The following is a 26,323-nucleotide window of genomic DNA, read 5'->3' on the forward strand; positions in this document are numbered from 1 at the left end:
TGGTGTATTTGGTTTGTCAATAATAAAGCATGTTACTTTACAAAAAATTGTTGCTCATGACTTTCAGTATGACCCTCGTACTTGCAGAGATTTTTTGTTTACCAGAAGTCCAGACCATCTGCAGGTTCCAGTCAACCTCTCATCCAAAGCATACCAGTATTTTTATTTTTTAACTGGGATTAAAGTGGTCGTAGTATGAAACTAACTATTCAGCTCCAGTAATGGTGAGGTTATTGTACAGAGCTGTACTACCACTCCCCAGTACATCTTCATGGCATAAAGTTTAAGCACAGGGACAACTTTATGACATATTGTATACATCATGAGGCTGCCATATATTGTGCCATATTTTGTGAAAAATATTGTGACGTGTTGTGCTATATATGATGCCCCCCCCCCCCCCCCCCCAGCCGTGAAGTGCTGAGCGGAGCTGAAGTTAGCCGAGTCCCAGCATCCTGGTAGCTATGCTACGCGAGTCAACAGCAGTGACGTCACCAAGGGATACCGCGGTTGCTAGGCAGCAGTAAACAACTCCGGACAGCATTGCTAGCAACACGGCACCACACAACAATGGTTCCTATTACGTGGCTGTTTTCTGAGTTGTCCGGAACGAGGCTACATAAGGAGCAGTGAAGGCTATTCACAGCCAGTTCCGAGCNTGAGTCAGTGTGTGTGTGATCATCAGTTCTCCATTTAGCCAGCGGAGAGTAACGAGTTAGCCAGCAACCAGTCAGTTGTATTCTGGCATTTGCAGCATAGTATTTGTGATACTGCAGATAGCAGTAATTGTGGATCTGTAAATTGTGTGATTGTAAGAGTGAATGTGCAATAAATTCACTATATCAAATAAGGCGTGAAGTTATTTGTCGCGTTATACACCCAACTCGTGACAATATGAAATTGTGACCCTTCTTTTCACCAGTGAAACATATGATATTTGTTATTATTTGCATACATCTTGTTGACACCATCATTGAATTATTATAAGGATTATAATTATTCCATCAATTAATAGTAGCTCTTGATGGTTCTGATGGAATTGTTTAATTATTTGGTGTCATAATAAAAATGTCTCTCTCAAGACTTGCTGAAATTGCATTACAAACTTTCCTGAGAGTTAGATTAAGATAAGATGTGAACTAATAATCATTTGAAGAGTATGATCTATGTTATATATAACACCATATAGTTTGGTAGGAGTCCACCATTGTTTCAGTAATGAAGTAATGGCATTACAACATAAAAGATCATACTCTTCATAACCATTTCTGTGAGAACCTCATATCCAATTTAATAATCATCAGCTTAACAATAATTTTTTAGATTGTTTTTAATTTAGAAAAGAAGTTATGATTATAGGGGTGAGTATAATGTGGAAATATTCAGCAGTCAGAGTTAAACACTTTATGGCGTGAGTTTTGATACTTACTGTTTGTGTATTGTGTTTCTTCTAAATGGATTTCACATATAGTGCATCATATTTGTAAATACTTTCTGTTGGCTCAAAATTAACTGTAGATTGAAAATAAATGTATGAACTCAGTAGTAATGTTACCTCACTAGCACAGCAGAATTGCTGTTGAACGTTTTTCAATTTAACATTTTATCATATTTAACGTTTTCAATACCTAAATTCCGATTCCACTGACAGGACATTGTTAAACTCTGTCCATTTGAGGTGTCCCTCAGTTTATAGTTCAAATCTGTTGACCAGAAGAGAAACCTTAAGAAGAATATTCACAGTGCCTTAGGTAATGACTGTTTTCTGCCACATCCTTTCAAATTGATCACTCACAATTGCTTTACTGTTTTATTATATACAGTCTATTCATTTGAAAAAGATACTGTTAAATGAACCAAGACTCAATTCATTGAAGAGTAATAAAAGATGGCAATGGGATGCAAATAAGGAGGTTACAGAGTCTCTTATTTTCAAACATTTTTACAAAAGAATCTGTTTTCGTTTAAATCATGCTGTTTTTTTCCCAAACATTGGTACAAAAGAATCTTTTAATTTTGATCTTACTGTTTATTTTTTAAGTTTATGAAAAGCAGCTAATGATGCAGCTGCAGTTAAGTCCCTCAATTAGTCTTGTAAATCGTACTAGCCAGGCCTGTCTCAACATCTGTGAAGAGGTAAGTTTCTGAGAAGTCTCCTACCACTGATGGTAGGGTGAGGAGGAGCTGGTGATGGCAGGCAGAGGAGATCTGGAGCATAATATTGTCCCTGATTCTTGATGAGGGCATGGTGTTCCTCCCTTAAATGAAGTTTTGTCTTTGTCAGAAGCAAGAGAAGCGAAAACCATGCAGAAATATCAGCACTGAACATGGCTTATATTGAACCCAAAACGTTGGCATCAAAGTAGTCCAACATTGCCATTAAGTTGTAACTATGTATGAGTGTAGATATTTAAACACCTAAAGTTACACACCATACCTCAGATATATTCTTGTTTCTGTTATTATTTCTGTCATTTCTCCAATTTTTTTTAGTTTAAGTTACACAATTTTAAGTTTTTGGCTTTAAAATAAAATTCTTCCATTAAAATCACCCTTCAGATTACCTAGTATGTCTTTCATTACCTGCCAGAACTTCACTAACCATAAGAAAAGCTAGCTACAATTTTACTCTGGTGAATTATGTTTGTTTTTATAGAAAGAGGAGAAAATTCGATTGATCAGAATCCGGCTGCAGGAGCGTGAGGCTTTGCGTGGTGGAGGGGTGACAGATGGGCGCCTCCTTTCTGGTACAACTCCACAGCAGGATTCTACTGCCAACACAGGTTTGAGTACTAACAAAGATACTCTTATTGTAGCTGATTTTATTACTGGAGAAGGCACTTCAGATTCAGCTTTTTGTGGTGGTGTGTCAGTCCATACACGTAGTTCAAGAGCAAGTCAGTCTGACTTTGAATTCTCAGAATCATACCTATAGGTCACTTGCTTGTGGGGTACAGAAAACAGCAATTTAAATGTGAGCGAAGACAGTGCAGTTTTTTTTACACACATGAAGAACTCACATCATAGGACATATGACAGATGGAAGATAAGGAAGACTGATGGGATGCATGTACCAGTTTGGCAGACATTTTGAAAATGGACATTTCAGTTGAATGTGGTACAGTTGGGTTATTTGAGTAGAATTTAACAATGAAGTTTTTGACAACCTATTATTGTATTTCACAAGGGACTGAAAATGTAGCTCATAATTCTTATAATGAATCAATTTGTAACACAGTTTTGCTTTATGAGTTAAAACTTTGGGCCATAGAATAGCAAAAGAAAATAGCAAATTATTATCGTTACTTACAATGCTGCTTATGTTGAAAGGTGGATTATTCTAAAGAGTTGTTAGTTGGGATGTTTTGTGATTTAGAATTGTGGAAGCTGGTATTGGGTAAACAGATCTCCCAGACTTTATTACTTATTTATGCTTAAATTAATGTGGCTCATTGAAGTAGTGCATTCTCACCGTCATTCTGTACCTTCCTTTGTCAGTGTACAGTGCAGCCTCAATATTATGAGAATTTATAAAACATTACTGAAATATTTCTGATTATCATGGGGATATGAAAATAACAAACAATTCAACATTTTTATTCTTGTCAGCCTCATCTGAACTGAAGAGTTCAAGATTTTCTTAAACTTACCTAACATCTTCTGCTCATAAGCAACAGATGTCCTTCATGAGACAAAAGTGCTACCCACCCATAATCATAGACCACTCATTCTGCTCACTGTTTGCTTCATACTGACAAGATACACTCACATTCCTCCCATAATTCATTGCATATGCATACATGTCAGAATAAATGCATTAACTTGTATCAGCAGTTTAAATCATGCTAGTATTTACATATGTACGGTATGTTATATTATGGTTCCTAAATGTCACAATAGGAATACATGCAATTTTTTGTCATTACATGTATAAGAGATGACTGTGAATTAGCCATTTTAATTATCTTAAAACATGTGTTATAGTAGTGACAAGTAAACTACACATGAACTCAATAGCTGTTTAATTTTCTAACCAAAACAAAATTATACAATTACATTACCACACTTGTAATGAAAATAGCCTTTATGGCTACGATCCTTACCAACTGTATCCCATGCCTGTGACATTATACAGATAACACAGATTTCATTTCATTATGTTCGTCATACAGTTACAAGCCAAGATCTTGAAATGAATTTCACCAATATATGCTCACAAAAAAGAGGAACAGTATGGTAGTATATACCATATTTTCTCTTCTTCAATGTCATAAACATGCGAAAAAGTGAATCCATACTGCCTTCTATTTTGTATTTTGACAGACTGCCAGTTTCACATAGGCCTGTAATTTTAAGCTTCATATTCATGTCCAAATTCCTTCATTTCTTTGTCATAATTAGGGGTTTTCAAAATTTTGTAGTTGGTGTCAACTGAACCACAGGTGGGTGTATGATATAACAAAAACTGTAAACATGCACTTGCATAATGTTTTGTGACATCATCATCCTACTTAGGTCAGTGGAAGCTCAGGAGAAGGGGAAACCTGTGTGACAAGGGGAGAGGATGCTGAAGAGGAAGTTCAGAGGACATTATGTGATGTGCATTTCTCAGTGATTAAAACTTTGAGCGGATGCATAAGCAGTTTATAGTCAAATTCTGGAATGTTAACGTTCTACTAGACAGGGGTAGAACAGAGAAGGTGGGATGTTGAAACTCATATGATGACTGCCAGCCATAAATAACTTTGGAAATAAAACTGCACTTATACATGATGCAAAAAGTTACAAGGAAGCAATGGCAGCTGGTTAGGGGTCACTCCTGGACGCGCCATAACTCAAGCAGTTAGTCGCTGGCTTCCCACTGCGGCGGCCCGGGTTCAATCCCGGATCTGGTTAAGTGGGATTTGTGGTGGACAAAGTGGCACCGGGGGCAGGTTTTCTCCAAGTACTTCAGTTTCCCCTGCCAATCTTCATTCCACCAAATTCTCCATTATCATAATCACCCGGGGCAGGTACAATAGGCCAATCAGTGGTCGCCGTGCTAAGTGGACCCAGTTGGACTTCACCCCCACAATGCAAATTTAAAAAATTTTTAGGGGTCACTCCTTATGACAGACATACCATAAAGAAAACCATCTTTTTATTGCAGTGTTTTCCCAAGTATGTGATGTTACAGAATTAGCAGTTCCAATGATTTTTGTCGCTATAATAAAATTCTCATTATAAACCATGCTCGTTCTATTGTTGTTTCACTGTATATCAATTGAGCTTTTATTCCCTGGTTATTTTGCTGTAGCACTGGGTGGTAGTAATAGTATGTTATACAAATGTTGACATTTTCCATATAGAGAAAATGTTTCTCTATTTTTGAAGAAACAAGGCAATATATGAATGTTTCATGTGCAGTATTTTTGCCATTAATAGTTGTCTCCCCCCATGTGTGTGTGCGCGCGTGCATGGCTTTACCTCGCTGTTGTAATATGCATTAATGCATAAGTTCCAGTCATGAATTTTATGAAATTGCAATGTAACCATAAGGGAAGCTTGATTAGAAGAAGACGGTAAAATGCCACTATGTTTATATGCATCAGATCAAATTTGTTCAGGACTATTAAATGTGTTAGGTTTATACTGTGACCATTAGCTGTCATAAATTTTGACTATACTAAAATCCAAATACTGGAACTGTGGTAAGTAATGTCATATAGTGGAATATTTTTTGTGACATTTTGTCCAGATGGGAATTCTTCACTGAAGTACAAATTTGTTTTCCACAGCCCAAATTAACAATTGATGCAAACAGTTTTCTACTTACACTGCATGGAAAATTTTTTGAATGATTCTAAAGGAAGAAAATTACATCACATTTTGATGTATAAAAATGTGAATGCTATATGAAAGCACATCACTTTGTCTCCTGGTAAAGCACTGCATTTTGTTATGAGTGTTTGTAGATATTCCATTATTGACCTTTATCGTTGTAAAATACCCTAGGTCGGTGCTCTAAAAGTATGTTTCCAAAACCCAGTGTTCGCCATGATGGCACATTAAAACTATTACAATAGGTATTAAATTATATACAAACACATATAATGTCTGAATACACAATGTGCACAATGTTCAACTTTTCACAGTCACAGCAGCCTTCCTGGTATTAAAATTTGTTAAAGTTTTTTAAAATAGTAGTTTCTGGAAAAAGTATTGATGACCTCTGAGGATGATCCATAGGGATCGAAATATGTAAGGGTGATGAGTTTTCAAGTGATAAAACTTAAATAGTCACACTGGACGGTGTTGTTTTTGTCTTTGTAATTGTTAGTGTGACGGACCAGAATGAAACAAATCAAATTGTACACTCCTGTAGGTGGGTGCTGATGTTTCAGAAGAGGAGTACACAGCCTCCATCTTTAGGGTAGAAGTGAGTGAAGTTAGGAAACTGGCAGGTTATACAAAAGTAGGGGGAAAGGAAATGAGTCATGGATGGAAGGAGTACTTGGCTTACATCTGGACTATGAGTCACCCGACACCCATGGTTTGGAAACACAGATGTTTACATCCTGACTAGCATGCATCCTGCACAGAAAATTGTCTCAAGTTGTAACATTGCTGACTTGTATTTAAGAAGTATTTGGTCTAAATCTCAACAGGACACAGACTATCCTAAGAAAGGTTGTCTGCAGTTTTTCTCAGTTCCTTCAGGCGAATTTCAAGATAGTTTTTCAGCTCGGAACATGACTGTTCCTTTTCACGTCCTTTCCAATAATTGTTCACCAACCATCCCATCATTCAGCACTTTACATTCTGAGCTGCTGATATCACTATTATATAAGTGGGCAGATATCCTACAAGAAGTTAATGTTATGCCCTCATAGCATGTTGGCTCAAGCTCTAATGTTTTTAACATACAGGATGCATATGGTTCAAATCTTGATAGGGCACTGCCCATCCTAAGTGAGGTTGTTTGTAATTATCCTCAGTCCCTTCAGGCAAATGCCAGAGGATATTACCATAAATTAGAACACAACTGCTTCCTTCCACATCGTTTCTAATAATTATTCACTGATCATCCTGCCATTCAACACTTTATATGCTAAGATACTAATAGTGTTGCTATATGAACCATAACTATAAATGGTCTGATACCCATTACAAAACTGTAATTTCTATAATGAGTATGGAAACACTATGAAACCTGCAGCTGTTAGTAACAAAGCACAAAGCCACAAAATGAAAAACATCTACTTGATAAACAGTGATGCTTACAATAGAAATAAACTTCCTGGAAGCATTGGCCATTCAGAGGAAAATAACTGCAGCATTCTCTGTTCAATCACAACAGAGATAATACACCTTACCCATGTAAAAAGATGTGATGCTATCCTGTACACTATTGCATGCTTTAGGGATTGTGACATTAGAGTGAATTTGTGAGGAGAGTACCTTGTTGTGGGATGACCATAGGATTCACTTAGCAGACAGGTGAATAAAACACACCAGAAAATTTAATTTTTTATCTTATAGCAGATTCAGGTATGAATCTCTCACATACAAGTTATAGAAATTTTTTTTAGTGCCATCATCACTTTAAGATACTTCTTATTTTATATTTTTATCATAAAAAATGTTGGAAAAAATTACATTTGTAGAAAAGAGGACACAGTTTTAATTAAAAGCCATCATTTAATTTGGGCCATGAGCTCTTACAGTGAGGAAATAAATCTGGTACTGTAAAGGTTAACTCTTTGCTGCTTCTCTAGTGGAACAGTGTGAAACTGAAAGGTTCTCTTTTAAATATAGTAAAATCTCATTTAAAATTTAAATACTCAGAGAAAGCTGGACAGATACTAGCCTGCATTATTGTTATAAATAGGATGGGAATGGTTTAATTAGGAACTAAAATAATGAAGTTCAGTTGGATAATATGGAAGTACATTGCCAGTGAAGATTACCAGTCTGTGACATCATACAGCATTTCATAAAATATGCATCACATTTGTGTGTGTGTGTGTTATATTTTTCAGTAAATTCTGCTTATTGTTCTTTCTGATTTTGAATATGTGCTGCTTGTTGCTTTAGTAGTAGTAGTAGTAGTAGTAGTACTAGTAGTAGCAGCAGTAGCAGTATAGCAGTAGCAAAAGAATACAGCAGCCAATAATGCTGACCCTCTGTAGTACTGTCTGACATGTTTCTTATAAAATATTTTATGATTCTTACATTGTTGTAGAGAGGGCTGAGTAATTTTAACATATAATCCTATTTATGTAATAGGAATTTTGAGAGTCATATTTTATATCTTATGTGAAAAACAGGACGTCTTACATTTGCTGTACAGAACTATTTCATGTATTTATACATGTTTCTTCTATGAGATCAACAATTTGCAGGAAATTTTACAAAATATTTTGAAGCACTTGGTAACTATATTTAAGCCCAAAATTTGTTTTATTCTGATATTCTTCAAACTGCTCAATTTTATGGGTGTTAATGGAATATTACATTATGAAATAGTAATTAAACACTTATTTTCTTATTTCCTGAAAGGTATCACAAATGTTCACAATTGTTCAACTGTTTGAAATGGTAATAATTTTTAATGTATTTATTCTATGGCTACAAAGGTGAACATCTTAGAATACAACTTAAAATATCATGTATGTTTTACACACGTGCATTTCACAAGTATTTTGTAGCTCTTTTAGCCACTGGAACTGCATTTAAAAAATGCTCATCAAACTATTGTCAAACCTGCAAATTTCTTTGACCAATGTGTATGGTATGGTATATTAGCCACCTCAGCTGTAATGAATAAGTACATTGTAAATTTATAGTGGATGCAAAGGAATTAGTGAAGTGCAGTTGGTAGTGACTTACAAGACAGTTAAATAGTTGCCAGATCAGGAAATGTACTGGTGTCATGACAGTGTTCAAAACAGAGAGGTACAAAAAGCACAGCCTATAGAAACACCATTGGCATAAACGCTCCTTAACAGATTCTTGTATCTTATATATTGTAACGTGTTTTGCCACTATTGACGCCGTTCGGATTGTTAATTGGTTTATTTAACAACCTACAAATCGTAACTACAAATACTTGTAACACTATGTTGTATTTTAGCGTCCTGTTGCACTGATTCATATTCATAATATGTAGCGTAGAAGTGGTAAATGGGACTGTATGCACTTGAAGACTGTTAATACATACACATTATGAATTTATAACACTGTTACAGGTTTACACACTTTACAACCCTACACAATAATCTCTTCAGTATTCTTCACGTATTTATAACGTGGGAGCTATACAAGTCTCTCTTAATTACACACTCCCAATATAACTGTACTACAGCACATAATCTTGAAGTCACACAATAAGTCATCACATGCTGACTTCTCAGTTATCGCGCACTATAACATAAGATCTTCTAACCACGCGTTCGGGTCTTTTTTCTGCAACTGCTGCTATATTTCAACTGTCTTCGGCGGCTGCTGCATTTTAACTGTCTTCTTAGTCAAAGTCATATTGCGACTGACGATCAGTCAGTCAGTAAGCCCTCCTAGGGCTCATGACCAGATGTTTATTACTCCTTGACAGTTACGGTATTGTTTCTGTGGGGCGCCCTCTCTGGTGAGAGGATGGGTCTGTCTTTGGTATATGCTGCTGGCTCTTGTCAGTGCAGTGTTTCTAGGGACTTGCGACCATATTTTACTGTCTAACTGTCTTCTTAGGCAGTGCAGTTCTCTTATAAACCCTCAGCCAGACAAGGGAAAACGCCTCACTTCCCTTTTGCCTAGTCACCGTGTTTACAGGTGTTGTCGCCTGTTACATCACAGTGGGAAGCGCTGCCATGTCACCGCAGGGGAAGGGGCGGAGGGTTGACTGGCCTGTTACCGTAGCAGCGACAGCGCTCGATGTTCTTATGTCACCACTGGCAGGGGAGGGGATGTCCTCCATAGCGCAATATGTCACACTGCTCCCTTCTTAAGGCTGTTCGTGCTGAATAGCCTAATGGCACATCCCCGTTCCTTTTATTTGCAGGCTGTTCTTGCAACGTCTTCTTTCTTGTCCAGCTACTCCTCTTGCAGCGACAATCCTCCGTCCATTACATCCGCTCCCCTCTTAAGACCAGCTCGTCTCGAGCGGTTTCCTTTTAACTTGCCAGAAGATCCAGTTGTATCACATTCACTCCTTCACTTTCTCCCATCACACATTCACTCTCTCTGGGGAGGCCGGTGCTTCTAATTTACCAGCTCCTCTTCTGTGCTCTGCTTCTTTTTCGTTTCGAAGGGGGTCGATCCCTCCACAAGGTCCAGTTTTTGATGTTCTAGAATCTGTTGGAAATCTCTACTGCTTGTTGCCTGATATCCAGTCCTTGGGTCTTCCTGAGGGTTCAGCTGGCTGTTCTCTCGTTCCCAGGATGCAGCCGCTCTCTTGTGTGTTCATCCTTCACTCCAATGCTGCCCTCCGGTTCCACCTTAAGTCTCCGCCCGCTGAGGGCTCCTCTTGCAACGCTGTTCCAAGTCTGGTTGTTCCTGACGATGTGTCCCTTGTGCCATGCCGCTCCTGCATGGCAGGTCATCCTGCCGGGAGCGGCGACACATTTCTTCTGGCACCCATCCTGATTTTGGGTCTGTTCTTTCTTGAAGACATCTCTCCAACGTCGTGCCACTGTTGCGCGATGGGATACCTCCCTGCAGGTGGCAGCCAACTTCATCCGGGATACACAATCTCCTCAGGTCCAAGATTTCCTGAAGATGTTTCTTTTGCGCCATGCCACTGTTGCACGGCAGGACACCTTCCTGCTGGTTTTCTTCTGTCGTGCCACTTCCACACGGCAGCTCGTCCCTCTGCGGGCTATGGCTAACTTCTTCTGGGGTTCACAATTTTCCCGTGTCGAATTCTTCATATTTCGCTGATTTCGGTCCCTACGCCTTTTCTTCTTCGGTTCTCCGACCGGCATTACGTCGGCGTCTTCTACGGGGACATCTCGTTGTTCTGCCGCCTCAGGTTTCCTGTCCAGTGAGGATGGTATGGCCATCGATCGAGATTCTGGGGAGGGGGGGGGGGGGGGTATAGCAAACTGAACCCCTTCAAAGGGACGACCCCTCCAGCAGAAGGTGCGGTACCTGGGACATACGGTATCACCGGGAAGTGACCGCAAACCCAAAGAAACTGGAGGCTGTACGAGAAAGGACACCGCCGAAAGACAGACTCCAAGTCGAAGAGCTTCCTTGGTCTGTGTAACTATTGCTGGAGGGTTATAACTGGATTCGCGGACACCGCAAAGCCGCCGATCGAAGTCGCGGAAGAGAAGCGAACTTTCGAGGAGTCCAGAGAATCAGAAGCCGCCATCCAGTTTCTGAAGAAGTCCAAGCATAACCGCTGTCGTAAGTTCATCGTCGACAAGGGGTTGGAGGCGTGCTGCCGTAAGTTCAGGAAGGTCAGGGTGTATAGTAGCTTATTACAGCAAGACCCCAGCCAAGGCTGAGAGAAACTACTACTTGACTCGACGGGCTCTACCGGCTGTTGTGAAGATGTTGGATTACCCCCACAAATACTTCTGTGGTCAAGAATTCCATCTGCGCACCGACCACTCCGCCGTTACCAGACTCCTTAGTTTCAAGAAACTGATAGAGCAGATAACCCTCCTGGCCCAACGTCCAGGAGTACAGTTTTTACGTCCTAACGTATTCTAGGGCCGCAGCACAGAAGCGCAGAGCCCCACCCCGCTCCTGCTCTCTTCGCTCTGATGACATTACCCTCCTCGTCAAGACTGTTAACCCCGAGTAACTTCTAGTTACGGTGGCAGGCTATCCAAAGTGCGTCACCATAATTTTTGCTCTTGGATAATGCTAGCCTACGTCGTTGACTCGGGTGACCACCTTATAAGGCCTACCATAGACCGCTCGCCCCTCTCATTTGACAGTAGTTTTAAAACAGACGGCTTAATGCGGATATGTCTTCATTGTAATGCAGGCTTACATAAGACAATTTTTAAGAGAGACTGAATTTAATGAACCCCTTCCGTGTAGAATTTATGCCTGATTCAGAATAGATGTAAAATTACATCTGTTACCCTATCATCGTCCAATATATCGAAGGACACGTACGGGTCTGTAGTAAGGAAAGAGTTAAACTACGCATGCAATTTCAAAAACGTTAAATTGGTAACGGGATTAATTATTATGTACGTCACAGATGCCTATACCGAACTTCATATCGATTAACATCTCTAAATATGTAATCCTTGGTTATAATTATGTAGCTACGCGTAGGTCCTGATATACCAGGATTGATGCTGAAAATTAAAGCTTTCGAAAACACTCCATGTAACGTATTTTTTATGCTTACAACATAAAAATACACCTTTCACAGGGAACCAGAAAATATGATGCCATTTTTAATGTCATGGTTTCTTAAATGGTTGTGTTTTTGTTTGTCAAGGTGGCGGTGAAATCATGATTTGGAAACGAAATTAGGAACATGAATTAATACCAGGTATATTCCCTACGCTTCTCGTGTCATTTTCTCTTGACGTAATACGCGATGTAAAAAGTCTTGGAAACGTAATCATCGACATGGATCAATAAACCGGAATATCCCCCCACCTTGTGGCATCTGTCTGCGTAATCCGACCTGTGAAAAGTCACTGTTTTGCAGCGTTGTAGGCCTTTCCGCGCCAGGCTGGTTCGTAGTAGGTTGTAAGTTAGCGTGCGGTTTGTATTCTAAGCCGCACGTGGAGGGCCCGAAGTCATAAGAGAAAATTTGATTAATTTGTGTTATTGATTATGGCTGACTATTTAATTTGCGGCGGTACGGGTTATGTTCCCGAAGATGGTTTAACAGGTTCCCAGTTGTTTGGGAACGGCGATGGATTAACGTATAACGATTTTATAATTTTACCAGGATTTATTGATTTTACTGCAGAAGAAGTGGATCTCACGTCAGCTCTTACAAAGCAAATAACACTGAAAGCTCCGCTAGTCTCGTCTCCTATGGATACAGTTACTGAATCCGATATGGCTATTGCAATGGCATTGTGTGGAGGTATTGGAATGATACACCACAATTGTACCCCAGAATATCAGGCCAACGAAGTGCATAAAGTGAAGAAGTATAAGCAGGGCTTCATTCGAGATCCAGTTGTGCTTAGTCCTAAACATACTGTAAGTGACGTGTTTCGTGTAAAGAGAGAGCATGGATTCTGTGGAATTCCAGTTACTGAAAATGGGAAATTAGGTGGAAAGTTGGTTGGCATAGTTACATCCCGAGATATAGACTTTTTGGATGAGGCCATGGACAGGTGTCTTGAAACTGTGATGACAAAGTTTGAAGATCTGATAACAGCATCATCTAATGTGACACTTCAAGAAGCTAACAGCATTTTGGAACATTCAAAGAAAGGAAAATTACCAATTATCAATGATAGAGATGAATTAGTAGCACTGATTGCCCGTACGGATCTCCAGAAGTCACGCAGTTATCCCAATGCTTCGAAAGATGAGAATAAACAACTTCTTGTAGGTGCAGCAATAGGTACTCGTGAAGAAGACAAACGAAGACTTCAACTCCTGTCACAGGCAGGTGTGGATGTAGTGCTCCTAGATTCATCACAAGGTAACTCAGTTTATCAGATTAATATGATTCGTTACATCAAACTGACTTACCCAGAATTGCAAGTGATTGGTGGTAATGTTGTGACAGCAGCCCAAGCTAAGAATTTGATTGATGCAGGAGTAGATGGTCTACGAGTTGGAATGGGAAGTGGATCAATTTGTATTACTCAAGAAGTTATGGCGGTGGGGCGTCCTCAGGGTACAGCAGTGTACCGTGTGGCAGAATATGCTCGTCGGTTTGGTGTACCTGTGATTGCAGATGGGGGCATTCAGTCAGTGGGTCATGTTCTTAAAGCACTGTCATTGGGTGCATCTACAGCAATGATGGGTTCCCTAGTGGCAGGCACTTCAGAAGCCCCAGGGGAATATTTCTTTTGTGATGGTGTTCGAGTGAAGAAGTATCGTGGTATGGGTAGTTTAGAAGCAATGTCTCGGAAAGATGCTAAAGGATCTGCAATGAACCGCTACTTCCATAACGAAAATGATAAAATGAAGGTTGCGCAAGGTGTAAGTGGATCAATTGTAGATAAGGGATCAGTGTTACGATTCTTGCCATATCTGCAGTGTGGTTTACGACATGGATGTCAGGACATAGGTGCTCGCAATTTATCCATTCTCCGGTCCATGATGTATTCAGGAGAGCTGAAATTTGAACGTAGGACCCAGTCTGCACAGCTTGAAGGAAATGTTCATGGTCTGTTCTCATATGAAAAGCGATTGTTTTGAGATTCACTGGTCTGTGGTGGACCACCTAATTACTAGTTGGTCCAGTTTAAAACTTGAATAGGTTGTGAATCCTATAATCCATCCTCCAGAATAGTTCTGTGGTTGTTCAGTTTTTGAGTTGTAATTCAGTTGACCCTGCAAGCTACCAACTAAATGAGGGACACATATGTGATGATGTAGTGTGGTGCTTATCTTCTAAACAATTTAATTTTTACAATACTGTATTTTCACTAAGGGGTATTCATTTGAGGAGTTTGTCATGCCCGGCAGCATAAATTTCAAACACAGCTAGAGGTACAAAGACAAAACAACTACATCCAGTGTGACTATCGATGTCCCTCTTATAATGGTCTATAGGGACCGAAATATGTAAGGGTGTTAAGTTTTCAAGTAGTAAAAACTTCAATAGTCACACTGGACGGAGTTGTTTTGTCTTTGTAATTGTTAGTGTGACAGACCAGAATGAAACAAAAAAAAATACAGCTAGAGGTATTTTATGATTTTGAAAGTATTATTTTAAATGAGTATTGAAATGTAAGTGGAAAAACTACTTAAGCCTTGAAGTAACAGTTCTATTCTGTGTTTATACATGTGCCAAATTGGCAGTGTCTTCATCCTTCCCACGCAAGTCACTTGGAATTGTGATTTGCATCATAAAGTGTCATCAGGCATGTTTGCCAGTGTTTTTACATGACCTCATAAATAGCATAATTGTATGATGTAGTGATGCGTTTGTGTTCATATGAATATATGCTCAGTCATAGGCATTACAAGTATGAAAGTCAAACTTCTAACAGTTCACAGATCTTGAGTGTTTGTAATGCAACTGTTATACTTAAGTTGACACAAGTTTAATACATAGCATATAAACTGTTTTATGTGTGCCTGGGATAATTCATCTATTTTTTTTTATGTTCATTATGACCTAAGAAGTAAGATATTCCATCATATTTTATAAAATGACTAAGGGTGCCATCCAATGTGATTGATTTATAAAAGTTGTATTTCAATATTTCATTTTTCTGGATGTGTTTTGGTCGGGTTGACCATTTTCAGAAGGACACAATCAACATTTAGGAAACCACTATTACAATGTCATTAATATGTAAAAGTTATCTCTTGTAACTACATTAAGTACATGAAGTGACTGGAACATTTCTAAGTTATTACGATTATATGTATATGCCAAGAGATAGCTTAGGAGAGTTGTTTATGCAGGATGTAACCGAAAGGTGTGGGCAAACTTTGAACATGAGTTCCACATACCAAAATGTACATATCAGTATATGTCTGGGAGCATTTAATTTGTGAGTTATAGTTGTAAGAGTACATTTGTAATACGTGCTCAATATTTCCTTTATGAAATTCCATGAACAGCTGAACACATCATGGGCCACTACATCCTCACAAAGAGGCTAGGGTAATCGCAGGTGGTCAGACAAGTATCCTCAATGCAGTGGTGAAATGCCTCCTCATTGTCAACAGGAGCTGCATACACAAGGAGTTTTAGGTATATGCAGAGGTATGAATGAATGTATGTATAAGGGGTGGGCCTTCTCAGTCCTTGCACCGCGACCTACAGTGATCTGTTGTGCTTCCCCTTTTGATTATCCCCTCAGCAATCCTGCGCTTGGAATGAAGCACAGGATTTTGTATGTGCGGGCGTCGAAATAGTCACTTGGTTCCATAAAGTAGTGACCCAAGTGACATAATCTTGAATAAGCTTAGGCCTCACATTCAAACAGGATATGTGTGGCTGTTTCATCTTCTTCTAGATACCTCTCACAAGTGGGACTATCACTTTGTCCCAGTTTGAAGAGGCGTCCTTTAAGGTGACAGTGTCCTGTAAGTAGTCCCACCACCCATCGTACCTGGTTTCTGTTTAACTTCAACAGTTCCTTCGCTCTTTTAGCAGAGGGTCCTCGTATGAGTCCCTTTGCATGCCTGAGTCCAGTCAAGGATCCCCAGATCTGCAGATGTAACAGCCCATTGGATTCAGGTCTGGCATGCGTGGAGACCGTGCAATGGTCTACCTTTATCAATTATGATAAGTGTTAATTGAGAACACTTCGCACAGCATGGCCAGAATGTGCCAAAGCACCATCTTGCATGTACCACATTCTTGCTCTGACTGCTGGTGGGGCATCTTCTGGTAGCTTTGGCAGATCATGTAAGAGGAAATCTCAGTAGTGGTTGCCTCTGAACCGATGTGGCAAAACATGCGGGTCTACCAAAAGCAACAGTCCCTGCCCACGTGTTATTGCTGAACTGCTGCCTGTGTCTAGAATGGATTACACTATGAGGATTCTACTGTGCCACCCACTGTCAGTTGTGAATACTGATGAGAATTTACGTGGCAGTCCATGGTGATATGTGTCAGGCATATATTGATTCTTGTGGAGGACATTTTGAGCACTTTTTGTAAACGACTTTTTCAACCAATCTTGTTTTAGTATGTGGAACTCATGCCCAAAGTTTGGCCACACCTTTCATTTACCCTTGTATGTCTGTGTGTGTGTGTGATTATTATCTTTATTATGTAATGTGAACATTTGGTACCAGAAATAAATTTATTTTGTTTGACATATTTTTTGTGATTTGCTTCAAGGGATGGGATCTTTAAACTCTAAAATTTTGTATTAATGTCTTAGTGACTGATAAATGAATTTTATGTATATACTTATGGCAGGAGGTTTCAAGGGAAGAATTGAAAATATGGAGGAATAAAGTATTGATATACTTTGATATTGATGCAATTTAATAAAGAATTTCAGTATTGATTTGTGTGTGTATGCTTGCATGCATGATGCACCCTTATACAGTGTATCTCCCAATGCACTTAACTGCATGTTTCACTTCCCAGCTAATGTCCAGGAACAGCCTGCTGTGGGTTGAGCACTTTCAGTTACCCCAGTACAAATGCAGACTTACAGTGACAGCCTGTGTGTTGTAATAAATGCCACTGAAATGATTCATGGTCACATGAAGTACAGTAGTGTCAGTGTTCAGTTGTGGCTATTAGGCATTAGTGAATATGGTTCACTGTACTGTTTAAAATGCACTTTTATATGAATCATGTGTGAAATGTGGTTTTGGTAAAAAGCATAAGGGTCAGTTTCAACCATAACAGGTGTGTGTGAACTTAATAGTAAACTCAGGACACAACTGGGTCACTTCTGGACAAGACACTTTATGTAATTCATAGATGTGATAGTTTTAAGAATAAAGTGTACAAAATAAATCCCATATGTGTGGAGTTTAAGGAAAAGATCTAGAAGAAAAATTAAAGTACTTCCCTTCAGCTTAAGCATGTTTAAAGGATGTGGAGAGTAAGTCGCTCTGATTGTTCTAGTGGAGCAGTTCTGGTCTCATATTAGGAATAATGTATAGTAATGGGCAAATGTATGCTTTTGCTGGGCAGTAGATGGGAAGTGACAGAAGTAATAAAATCTGTATTGTTATTGATGACGGGGAAGGTAATGATTTTAGTCTCCCAGACATGTTGCTACTAAGGTCCATTGTTAGTGCCAGTTAGAGAGTTCTCACTGATACTGGAGTCCAAACCATCCTGACAGATCATAATCTATGTAAGACCAAACTATTTAGGGGCAAGGTACATCACTGATGGCCATAGTTTAGTGACTGGTCAAGGCCCACCCTTTCTTTGTTCATTAAGAACCAAAGATTTGTCTACTTTGCTAACCAAAGCTAAGGGTTAACAAAGTACATGGTAGGATTCTTCCATGTGCCTACATTTCCTGCACATAACTTTCTGAGGAGCACAAATATGTAGTACCACCTCAGTGTACAGTGGCCAGTTAAAACTCTACAGTGTTTGCTATCTAAAGTTAATGTGTTGTTAGATAGCTTATGTAGAGGCCTTTCATTGAAGAACTTTGACAGCCGCATAATGGTGTGGCAGCTGCTGTTTAGATTGAAGACAAATGTGTAGGAAGATGTACTGGAGAAGACAGTCTGTAATTTTGTATATTCAGTTTTCAATTTTTCTGTAACTTTATAGTGATTTGTTGTTCCCCTGACTGGGTATCTTATGTGGAAAAAATATCAGAACAATGTGATGTTATTGGGGACCAAATTTTTCATATACTTAAGAGGACTTGAAAAACAGAAGTGAGAGGGACCAAATTTGTTGTATAATTATGAGGGTTTGGAAAGTAGAAGGGAGAAAGATTCATGTGTAATACATATATTCATTCATTTCCAGTATAAATTCTCCTTAATGTTAAGAAGTTTTCAGTAGATGGGTTTATGAATTAAACAGAAAAGTACTTTGACTAGTGATGAGATATACTGGAGTGGAGAAATATGACCATATTATAAAAAAAAAAATAAAAAAACATGAGTGTTCTTTGAATCCGTCTAATAGTGGTTAAATTTTATGTCCAGTTTCCATTTTGCTTTAAAGGTTCTTACTGCTGGCATTACTTTGATTTATATAGAGGATGACTCAAGTGGACATACAGATTTCTTCAACTGCTTCAGACAGTTTTAACTGTTTGTGTGCTTAATATAGTAGTATTTTTTTATTGCTAGTGGGGTGGGACTAAGTCCCTTTACACAGCCTTTTAGCCTCAAGATTGAAACATACATGTATTGCACTAATGCATGCAACTGTTGAGAAATTCGTTGATAACAGTTCTTTGCCAGTATATACCAGCTGAAAAAGAAACCCTGGTATTGCAGTATATTTCCAGGAATTCAGGGTAGCTGAAGAGGTGGAACTTCATTTCATTTTTATTTCTGTGTGACTATTTTATGACATTTGTTATTTAACCAGTTGTGGGAAGATGGTTTCCACTCAGCAGGTTGGCTCAAGCAGTAATGCTTTTGACTTCTATTAGGGATTTTCCCAGATTAAATCTCAACTCCTGCATGAAATTTTTTGCAATTTTTTTCATTTCTTCCATGCAGATAGTAATTTAAATTAGGCCACGACCACTTCTTTCCATGTCCTTTCCAATTAATTCCTCATTCTCCAATAATTGATGCTATATAGTCTTAAATTACTGACAGTATCATTAAAGAAAGTACAAATGAAATATAATAAAGAGAAACTTTTTCCAGGATAACATCTATATCTAATGGAAAGTTGTAGTTATTTAATTATGTTATAAAATCTAAGAAAAGAGAAGGAAATACTGAAAAATTACAACATATAAAAATAGCTTTTTAAGAATAGGTTGCTGTATATATTAGCCCAATAACTATGTAAAGTCATCTTTAAGCTTGTGGGGACATGTTGCATTATCTGTTGTGCACTTAGGCAGCATCAAAGAACTGAGAAAACCTCGTACTACTAGGACAATGCTGATAAAGAATTGGAAGTTAAAAGAGTGACTCATCATATCGGTAGTATGTTCTTTGCAAAATGCTAGCAGCTGCCTTTGTTTTAATGCTGGAAGAAAATGCATATTCAAATGGCAGTAAAGCCTGATGCTGCTGCTCAAAAGGGGGGGTGGGGGTATGGATGTATGTGTGCATGCATGCATGAGAGACATGTCTAAAGCATGTGGTAGTAACAGAAACTCTAGAAAAGTGAATAGCACAGTGGAGTCCTTCCTTCCTTTAGCATTTAACAAAAAAGAGTTGCCATATTGCAAAAGAAATAATCCTCCTGGACTTCAATGATGGATCCATTAGTAGAGGACAATGGTCTTATGTGAACATGTCTGGTTTATACCTCAGGAAAAATTTAAATATGAATTTAGAAATTAGTCCTCTGAAAGCTTAAAGTAAAAAGCACTTACTTGCATTGTTGTCCTGTGATGGTCTGATCGACCATCCAAGGTGTCTTTAAGCTGTGTATCCTCAGCTGTCATGGAATTTTAAAAACAAATATGATGGTTAAACTCTGTTTTTTGATGTAACAGAAACAGTTATTGATAGTCATTGATAATTGTGTACTGTTTTGAGGAACATGTGTTCATACGCATTGAATTATAGAATTTGGAAACAAATCCACAGAATGAGAAGGGTAGTAATTGACTGTGCAGTACCTTATTTGCAAAGCTGCAGTATCAGGTTGTCTTTGGAACCATGCGAGTTGAAGTGAAACTCTATTCTGTATGTCCATTTTTAATCTCGTTTTCTTATTTTGAAAAATGAAAATTGGGCTTATGCCATCTCCATCCTCTCGCCCCCCCCCCCAGACAACTTGAACTAATCTTTATGAAACTTGGTATGTATGTTGTGGCAACTGAGCCTGTCTCAACTGTGTACATCATAAATCCTCCCATCAGTCTGTGTGTGTATACCGCCTGTCCTTGCTAGGCTGCAGCTCTGTAGACATGTTCCTGCAACAATAGAAGAATTGTTGGAGATGCCTTTTTCCATATGGTCCATGTCTTATCAAAGAAGAGTCTGTCTGTCTGTGTATCCCCCTAATCATTGCTAGGCATTGCCTGAGTAAACATATTCCTATGACAATGAAAAATTGTTGGAGGTGTCAGTTTCTGTGCAGTCTGCATTTTATCAAAGGAAATCAGGCAATTAGTTCATCCCAGAACTTTTTGTTTCTTATGCATTCCTTGTACAATGTGTGTAAACTGAATGTAAGGCAGGTTATGTCCCAGCTCTGTGTGTTTCAACGTTAGAACTGGTGAATATATTTTAATGGAATTTTATAATATCAATCCTTATAAGAAGTTGTAGGACCATTTCAGTTTTCATAAAGCTTGACAGCATGGAAGCATACTTCCTTAATAAAGTAAATGGAACAGCTGGGAATATTCAGAATATCAAGGTACAAAGAATGCATGTGGAACCTTTTTTTTCCCCCATTATAGATTACATTTCTGTCTAGTTTCCTTTGTCATGGACAGCTTGATCTCATTTTTAAACCTCTGTGAGTGGCATTTTGTTAACATTGATGTGAGAAGTTGGCAGTCCTTAAATTACTGTGTTGCACCAAAGTTTTTAGTATTCGGAGTGTAATCCATGTTTTGGGATGTGTGCGCTAATAATGGTCCTTCTGGTATAGTGCAGTGCATGTGTGATCTGACAGTAAAGTTTGCAAACACATCATGTTAAAAGTGCTACAGACCTCATTGCTGAATGTCACTATGATCGCCTTCAAAGTACTCCCCTTGGGATGCTATGCACCAATGCCAGTGCCTAGTCCACCCTTCAATACAGTTTGTAACTGGTTTTGTCGACTGGCCTTCAGAGCTGCCATCATATTACTCCTGATGTCGTCAGTGTCATCAGAATGCTTTCCTTTCAGTATTTCCTTTACCTTTGGGAACAGAAGAAAAGTCAATGGGGCTAGGTCCGGTGAACAGGGAGGGTGTTCCAGCACAGTTATTTCTTTACTAGCCAAAAACTCCCTCACAGACAGTGCCATGTGAACAGGTCCTTTGGGACCATTTTTGCACACCTTCCTCATGTCAAGATCTTCAGTTAAGACACTCCTAACTGTTTCTCTGTCAATGTTTGCTTGCTCTGCTGTGCTTCTGACAGCCAACAATTTTCACACACAATTTGACAAATTTTTGCAATGTTTTCTTCAGTTCTGCTAGTTGCTAGCCGTCCTGATCTCTCCTCATCAGTGACACTTTCTCTTCCCTCAGAAAAATGTATCACCCACTTGCAAACTGCCATTTTCTTCATAGCATTGTCCCCGTAAACTTGCACTAATATCTCTCTGATTTCGCTTCCATTCTTTCCAAGTTTAACAAGAAACTCTGACATTCTCACGACAACACACCAAAACACACCCAGACAATAATAGACACCACTCAGAAAGAGATTGCCATAGATTAACAACAACACAGCTGTGAAACACTTACATGCCAATGTCATCAAACCATACTGAGTTTTCTGTCCACTGCTGCCACAGCAAGAACACAGTGGTGAGTTCATGAACTTTATTGTCAGACCACGTATATCATCTGAAAGGCAGTCAGTTATATCATTCTTTATATGAAGTGAATGAGGTGTGTTGGAAGTGTATAAATACTTAAAATTGAGTAAGATTTTGTTAGGTTACATATAAAGAATTCAGCCAGAGTATGTCCTGAATGGAGAAAAGGGTATACTCGTATAATATTTAACTTTGCACTTTCCATAATCTAGAAATTATGGGTGTGTTCACTGTTACAGCAGAGCAACCATGGTTTCTTTCTTTATGAGTCGAGCTTAAAATGGGATGAATTATCTAATGCTGAGTCACTAACTGCAGGATGTGATTCACTGTAATGGATTGAACTAAATGTTGTCACTTTTTACAGAATCATGTGTAAAAGTGCTGTAACTCAGTAGAATGTAGAAGGTATAAGATTGCATAGCATCATGTTGAAATGACCCCAGACACTAGCACTGATACTTCCATGTCCCTCCAGGATAGAACCTTGAATGATGCCATGACTAATTCCTTCCACATTATTTGCAATTTATTATTCACCACCATCCAGAGACTGTGGTCACAGTTATTGACAATGTTACCAAATAAACTGTGAATATGTGCATTGATACATGTGTTCAAAAATACATGTCTTGAAGGGAACCCCTTCAGAGTACTTAATTCAGTAATTAGCCGTGATGAATTTTCCTGTGTGTAATATAATAACTTTGACTTGGAACTGGTGAAGGCTTTTTATTGTCATGTTCCCCATCTTTTTTTAATAGCGTGTATGATTCAGTTCTGATCAACACTATAATAGAGTTGTAGTTTTCAAATTTTGTACATCTGTTTTTGAGGTATACATAAAAGTGCTCAGTAGCATGAAACTAGATCTGTGCTTCCATTTTTTTTGTTATGCTGATATGTTTTAATGACATAAAACATGGTATCATCACTCAAAATGGAAATTGAGCATCATGTCACTATGAAAGCCAGAACATGAAAAAATTATTCTAGTTTGTTACTGCAGTATTTCTGGAACATGATGCAGTGAGATTCCACTTTAACTGTGATATCACGTTAAAATATATGTATATCTTTTGCATGTTTTGATGCACTGTAGCATGGTGTAAACAGTTATTTTCACCAAATTCGTTTGCAGTGACAGTAGAATCTGTCAGTGTCTGAAAAATGTATCCAGCAGTGACACATCCATATTTTTATGTGTGTGTTCATAAATACCTTTCATTATTTAAAAAAAATAAAAAACAAGAGTTTATATGTTTTTATATCTGTGGATTGAAATATCTGTTGAAGTAAACTTTGAGAATACATATATTTAGAGGATCATTTTAGTGACTGGAACGTGTTAAAAGTGATTTTATAGTATTATCATGTGCAGTCTCTTTGTGCTATTTTATTTTATCATTGCCTGCACAATCAGATACCATCACCCTTCAATATTTTGGTTCTATTTTTGCACATCAGTCAATTTTCTCTTATTAGCGGTGATTGTGTGTGTGTGTTTTGATTGCTTGGTTAGCACTACTATAAAATCTCGTTATAACAAATGCTTAAAACAATAACAAATTTGTGTCTCATAAGACTCCCAAATTTATATTGAGTGAATGTTAACAGCCTCGGATATAGTTTGTTGTAACGAGATTTTTAGAAAATTTTTAGCTTGGGGCCATTCATAAAGCTGTTAGTTATGTCATTTCATATTACAAATTAATACCGAGTGCTGTAGAAAAACTTTGAAAACTGAAGAAAAATTTGGGAGTCCTACTACCAATGCTGTAAAAATGTATTGCATTAGTTGGTATTGATTAAACAGGAGGGAACAAAAACGTTTCTTTGCAGTAGGCATGATGGTGTTTCAATTTTATGTGCATTTCTTTCACATAATGTGTTATGGAAGAAATTTTAACAGATTTTCATATCAGCTACTGTTATCATAATATTTTTCCAGAAAATGTGTTCTTCGTTTTTGTAACCACTAAGATGTCAGAAATCGAAATAAAATAGAACATACTGGCTTGTGTTTATGAATGGCTCCTGAAATGTTCATATGTGTTTTATGTTTATAATGTGGACTGGATTCTCTTGTGAACAGAGTGAAGCAAGCAGAATGAGGCAGTAATGTCAGCATACAGACATCAGCTGTGGAACTTCAGTTGCGTGTCCTTCAGCAGTATCTTCGGTGATAAATTATAATAACAGTTTTCAACTGGCTTTGTTTAGGCTGTGCAGTATATATCAGTTCTACTTGTGTGAATGGTACAGATGGGCAGTGATAATGAAAAGGTCTTTGTTATATTCACGCACTAATGTTGTACTATTACAGTAGTGAATAAGTAATTGTTTACTAAAAGGTTTTGACTTTTCCAGAGTTGGGATTCTTGTAAATAGTTCTCATTTGACAGAATCAAAAGGAAGGGAATTGTTATAACGAGATTTTACTGTTTTGGAATTCAATTATTTCAGTTTATTTTATCCTTTGCTGAGAAAAAAGAAAATTGTTCAGCAGAAATATGGTGGTGATGATGGGTGTGAGCCAGTCAGATTGTACATGCCCCTCCTTCAAAGGAACTTTTGAAAGTTGTTACTGTAATCTTTTTAGTTATTTTTTTTTATACTTCGTATACAGCAGATTTAATCTATTCATGAAAATATATCGGGTCTTGTGCATAAAAGAAAAGTAATAGTTAACTTAAATATGTTGATTTTAATATGACTGAGAAGAGCCATTGAGATTGTACATTTCGCTTCGAGAGAAGTTGCTCTGTCAAGTTCAGTTTATTGTTTTGTATATATTGTAAATAATAATTATATAGTCTTGAAAGTGTTTCTCTCAACCTTTGCTGTAATATTTATGTAATTGTGGAACTTACAATTCTGAATGGTGTTTATGCAGTTGTTTCTTATGATTCATGTGTGCATCTTAAGAACTATATGCAGAGAAGGTTATTATTACATTCATATGAATTTTCTTTTTCATTGTCATATTTATGTTTGTGAGGTCCAGGTTGAAGGACAGGAAGGGCCAGTCATTGTGACACTTGTTTTCTGTATTCTTCAGCTTTATGTAGCATTGTAATTTTCTAATTTAGATAGTAGTGTTCTTGTTTTATAGGCATTAGTTGTAGATAGTATAAGATATTCCCTTGTTTTATCCATTAGCAGGTAGTTTTATTTGTTTGATTCCCTAAACGTTTATGATATGGTGTACATGAGACTTTGTGATTTAGAATTTGGTTTGTTAATAGGACATGTTGCTGCTAATAATAACTGTATGTGAGTTGGATGTTCTGGTATTGTTTTCCATTATTTTGTTATGTACAGGGGGAACTTGTGTACAGATATGGATATGGTAAACGTTTGTACATATTCATACATCATAGAAGTGATGCTTATTGCCTGTGAAGTAACTCTCACTCATAGATACCCACATGCAGGGTGAAGTGGGAAAGGAAAAAGGAGGAGTGTGCAGGGCCTAATTCTAAATCAAAATGAAAGTCTGAAAAATTGATGTTGGGTTTTGTAGGTGTTTCAGTATGAAATATTCACCTTGTTTCAGTGTCATATTGACATTTGTTATGTGTCTTACTACTCATCTTAGCATGTTTGTGGAACATGACTGTTCGCTAGTATTCAAGAAAGGGATGCTGAGATGTTCAGCAGTGTTAGATTTTATTTTGAAGTGCTTGTTTAAAAATGCATAGGTCAGTCTTTACTATGGAGTGTGTAGTGATTGTTCAGGTGTGTTATATTCTAGATGCGTGATATCCAGGATAACTTTGTTGACATCTATTTTTTACATTTTTCTGTAGCATGTACCAGTTTTGAATATATGTATAAATATGAATGTCATTTAATGAGTTAAATATTGAAAGCATTGTGTTAGTTACGAACTGTCTCTCTGTTCAGTTCAGTCTTTGAGATGGAACAAAGTAATATGTAATCTGTTTAGAGCATTATTTTGTAATCCCATTAATTTTGAATCAGTGAAGTCGTTTAAATTGCTGATTGTAATAATTGGAGTGATGTGTTTATGTGATGTATGTTTTAGTTGTGCTTTGAGGAGTGGGATAAAAATAAATAATTGAGTAACAAATCTGA

At 37.9% G+C, this 26,323-nt stretch overlaps 2 protein-coding genes across 3 annotated transcripts in view; both read left to right on the top strand.

Annotated features, from left to right (window-relative positions):
- Positions 1–26,323, top strand: part of LOC111870625 (gamma-aminobutyric acid type B receptor subunit 1) — a 52,020-nt gene extending 25,697 nt beyond the window's left edge. Inside the window, exons 16-17 of one of the 2 annotated variants that reach the window (XM_023863070.2) lie at positions 2,657–2,783; positions 24,318–26,323. In XM_023863070.2, coding sequence (XP_023718838.1) covers positions 2,657–2,783; positions 24,318–24,322 — 132 coding nt within the window. In that variant the 3' untranslated portion in view covers positions 24,323–26,323. Of the gene's footprint in view, positions 1–2,656; positions 3,101–24,317 lie in introns of those variants that run through there. The other variant, XM_033753934.1, reaches the window with a different exon arrangement.
- On the top strand, positions 12,527–14,711 carry LOC111870626 (inosine-5'-monophosphate dehydrogenase 1b). The gene has a single exon (XM_023863072.2). The coding sequence runs from the start codon at positions 12,787–12,789 to the stop codon at positions 14,338–14,340; it is 1,554 nt and encodes a 517-aa protein (XP_023718840.1). The 5' UTR covers positions 12,527–12,786; the 3' UTR covers positions 14,341–14,711.

The sequence above is a fragment of the Cryptotermes secundus genome, unplaced genomic scaffold (assembly GCF_002891405.2).
Source record: "Cryptotermes secundus unplaced genomic scaffold, Csec_1.0 scaffold529, whole genome shotgun sequence".
NCBI classification, from domain to species: Eukaryota; Metazoa; Arthropoda; class Insecta; order Blattodea; family Kalotermitidae; genus Cryptotermes; species Cryptotermes secundus.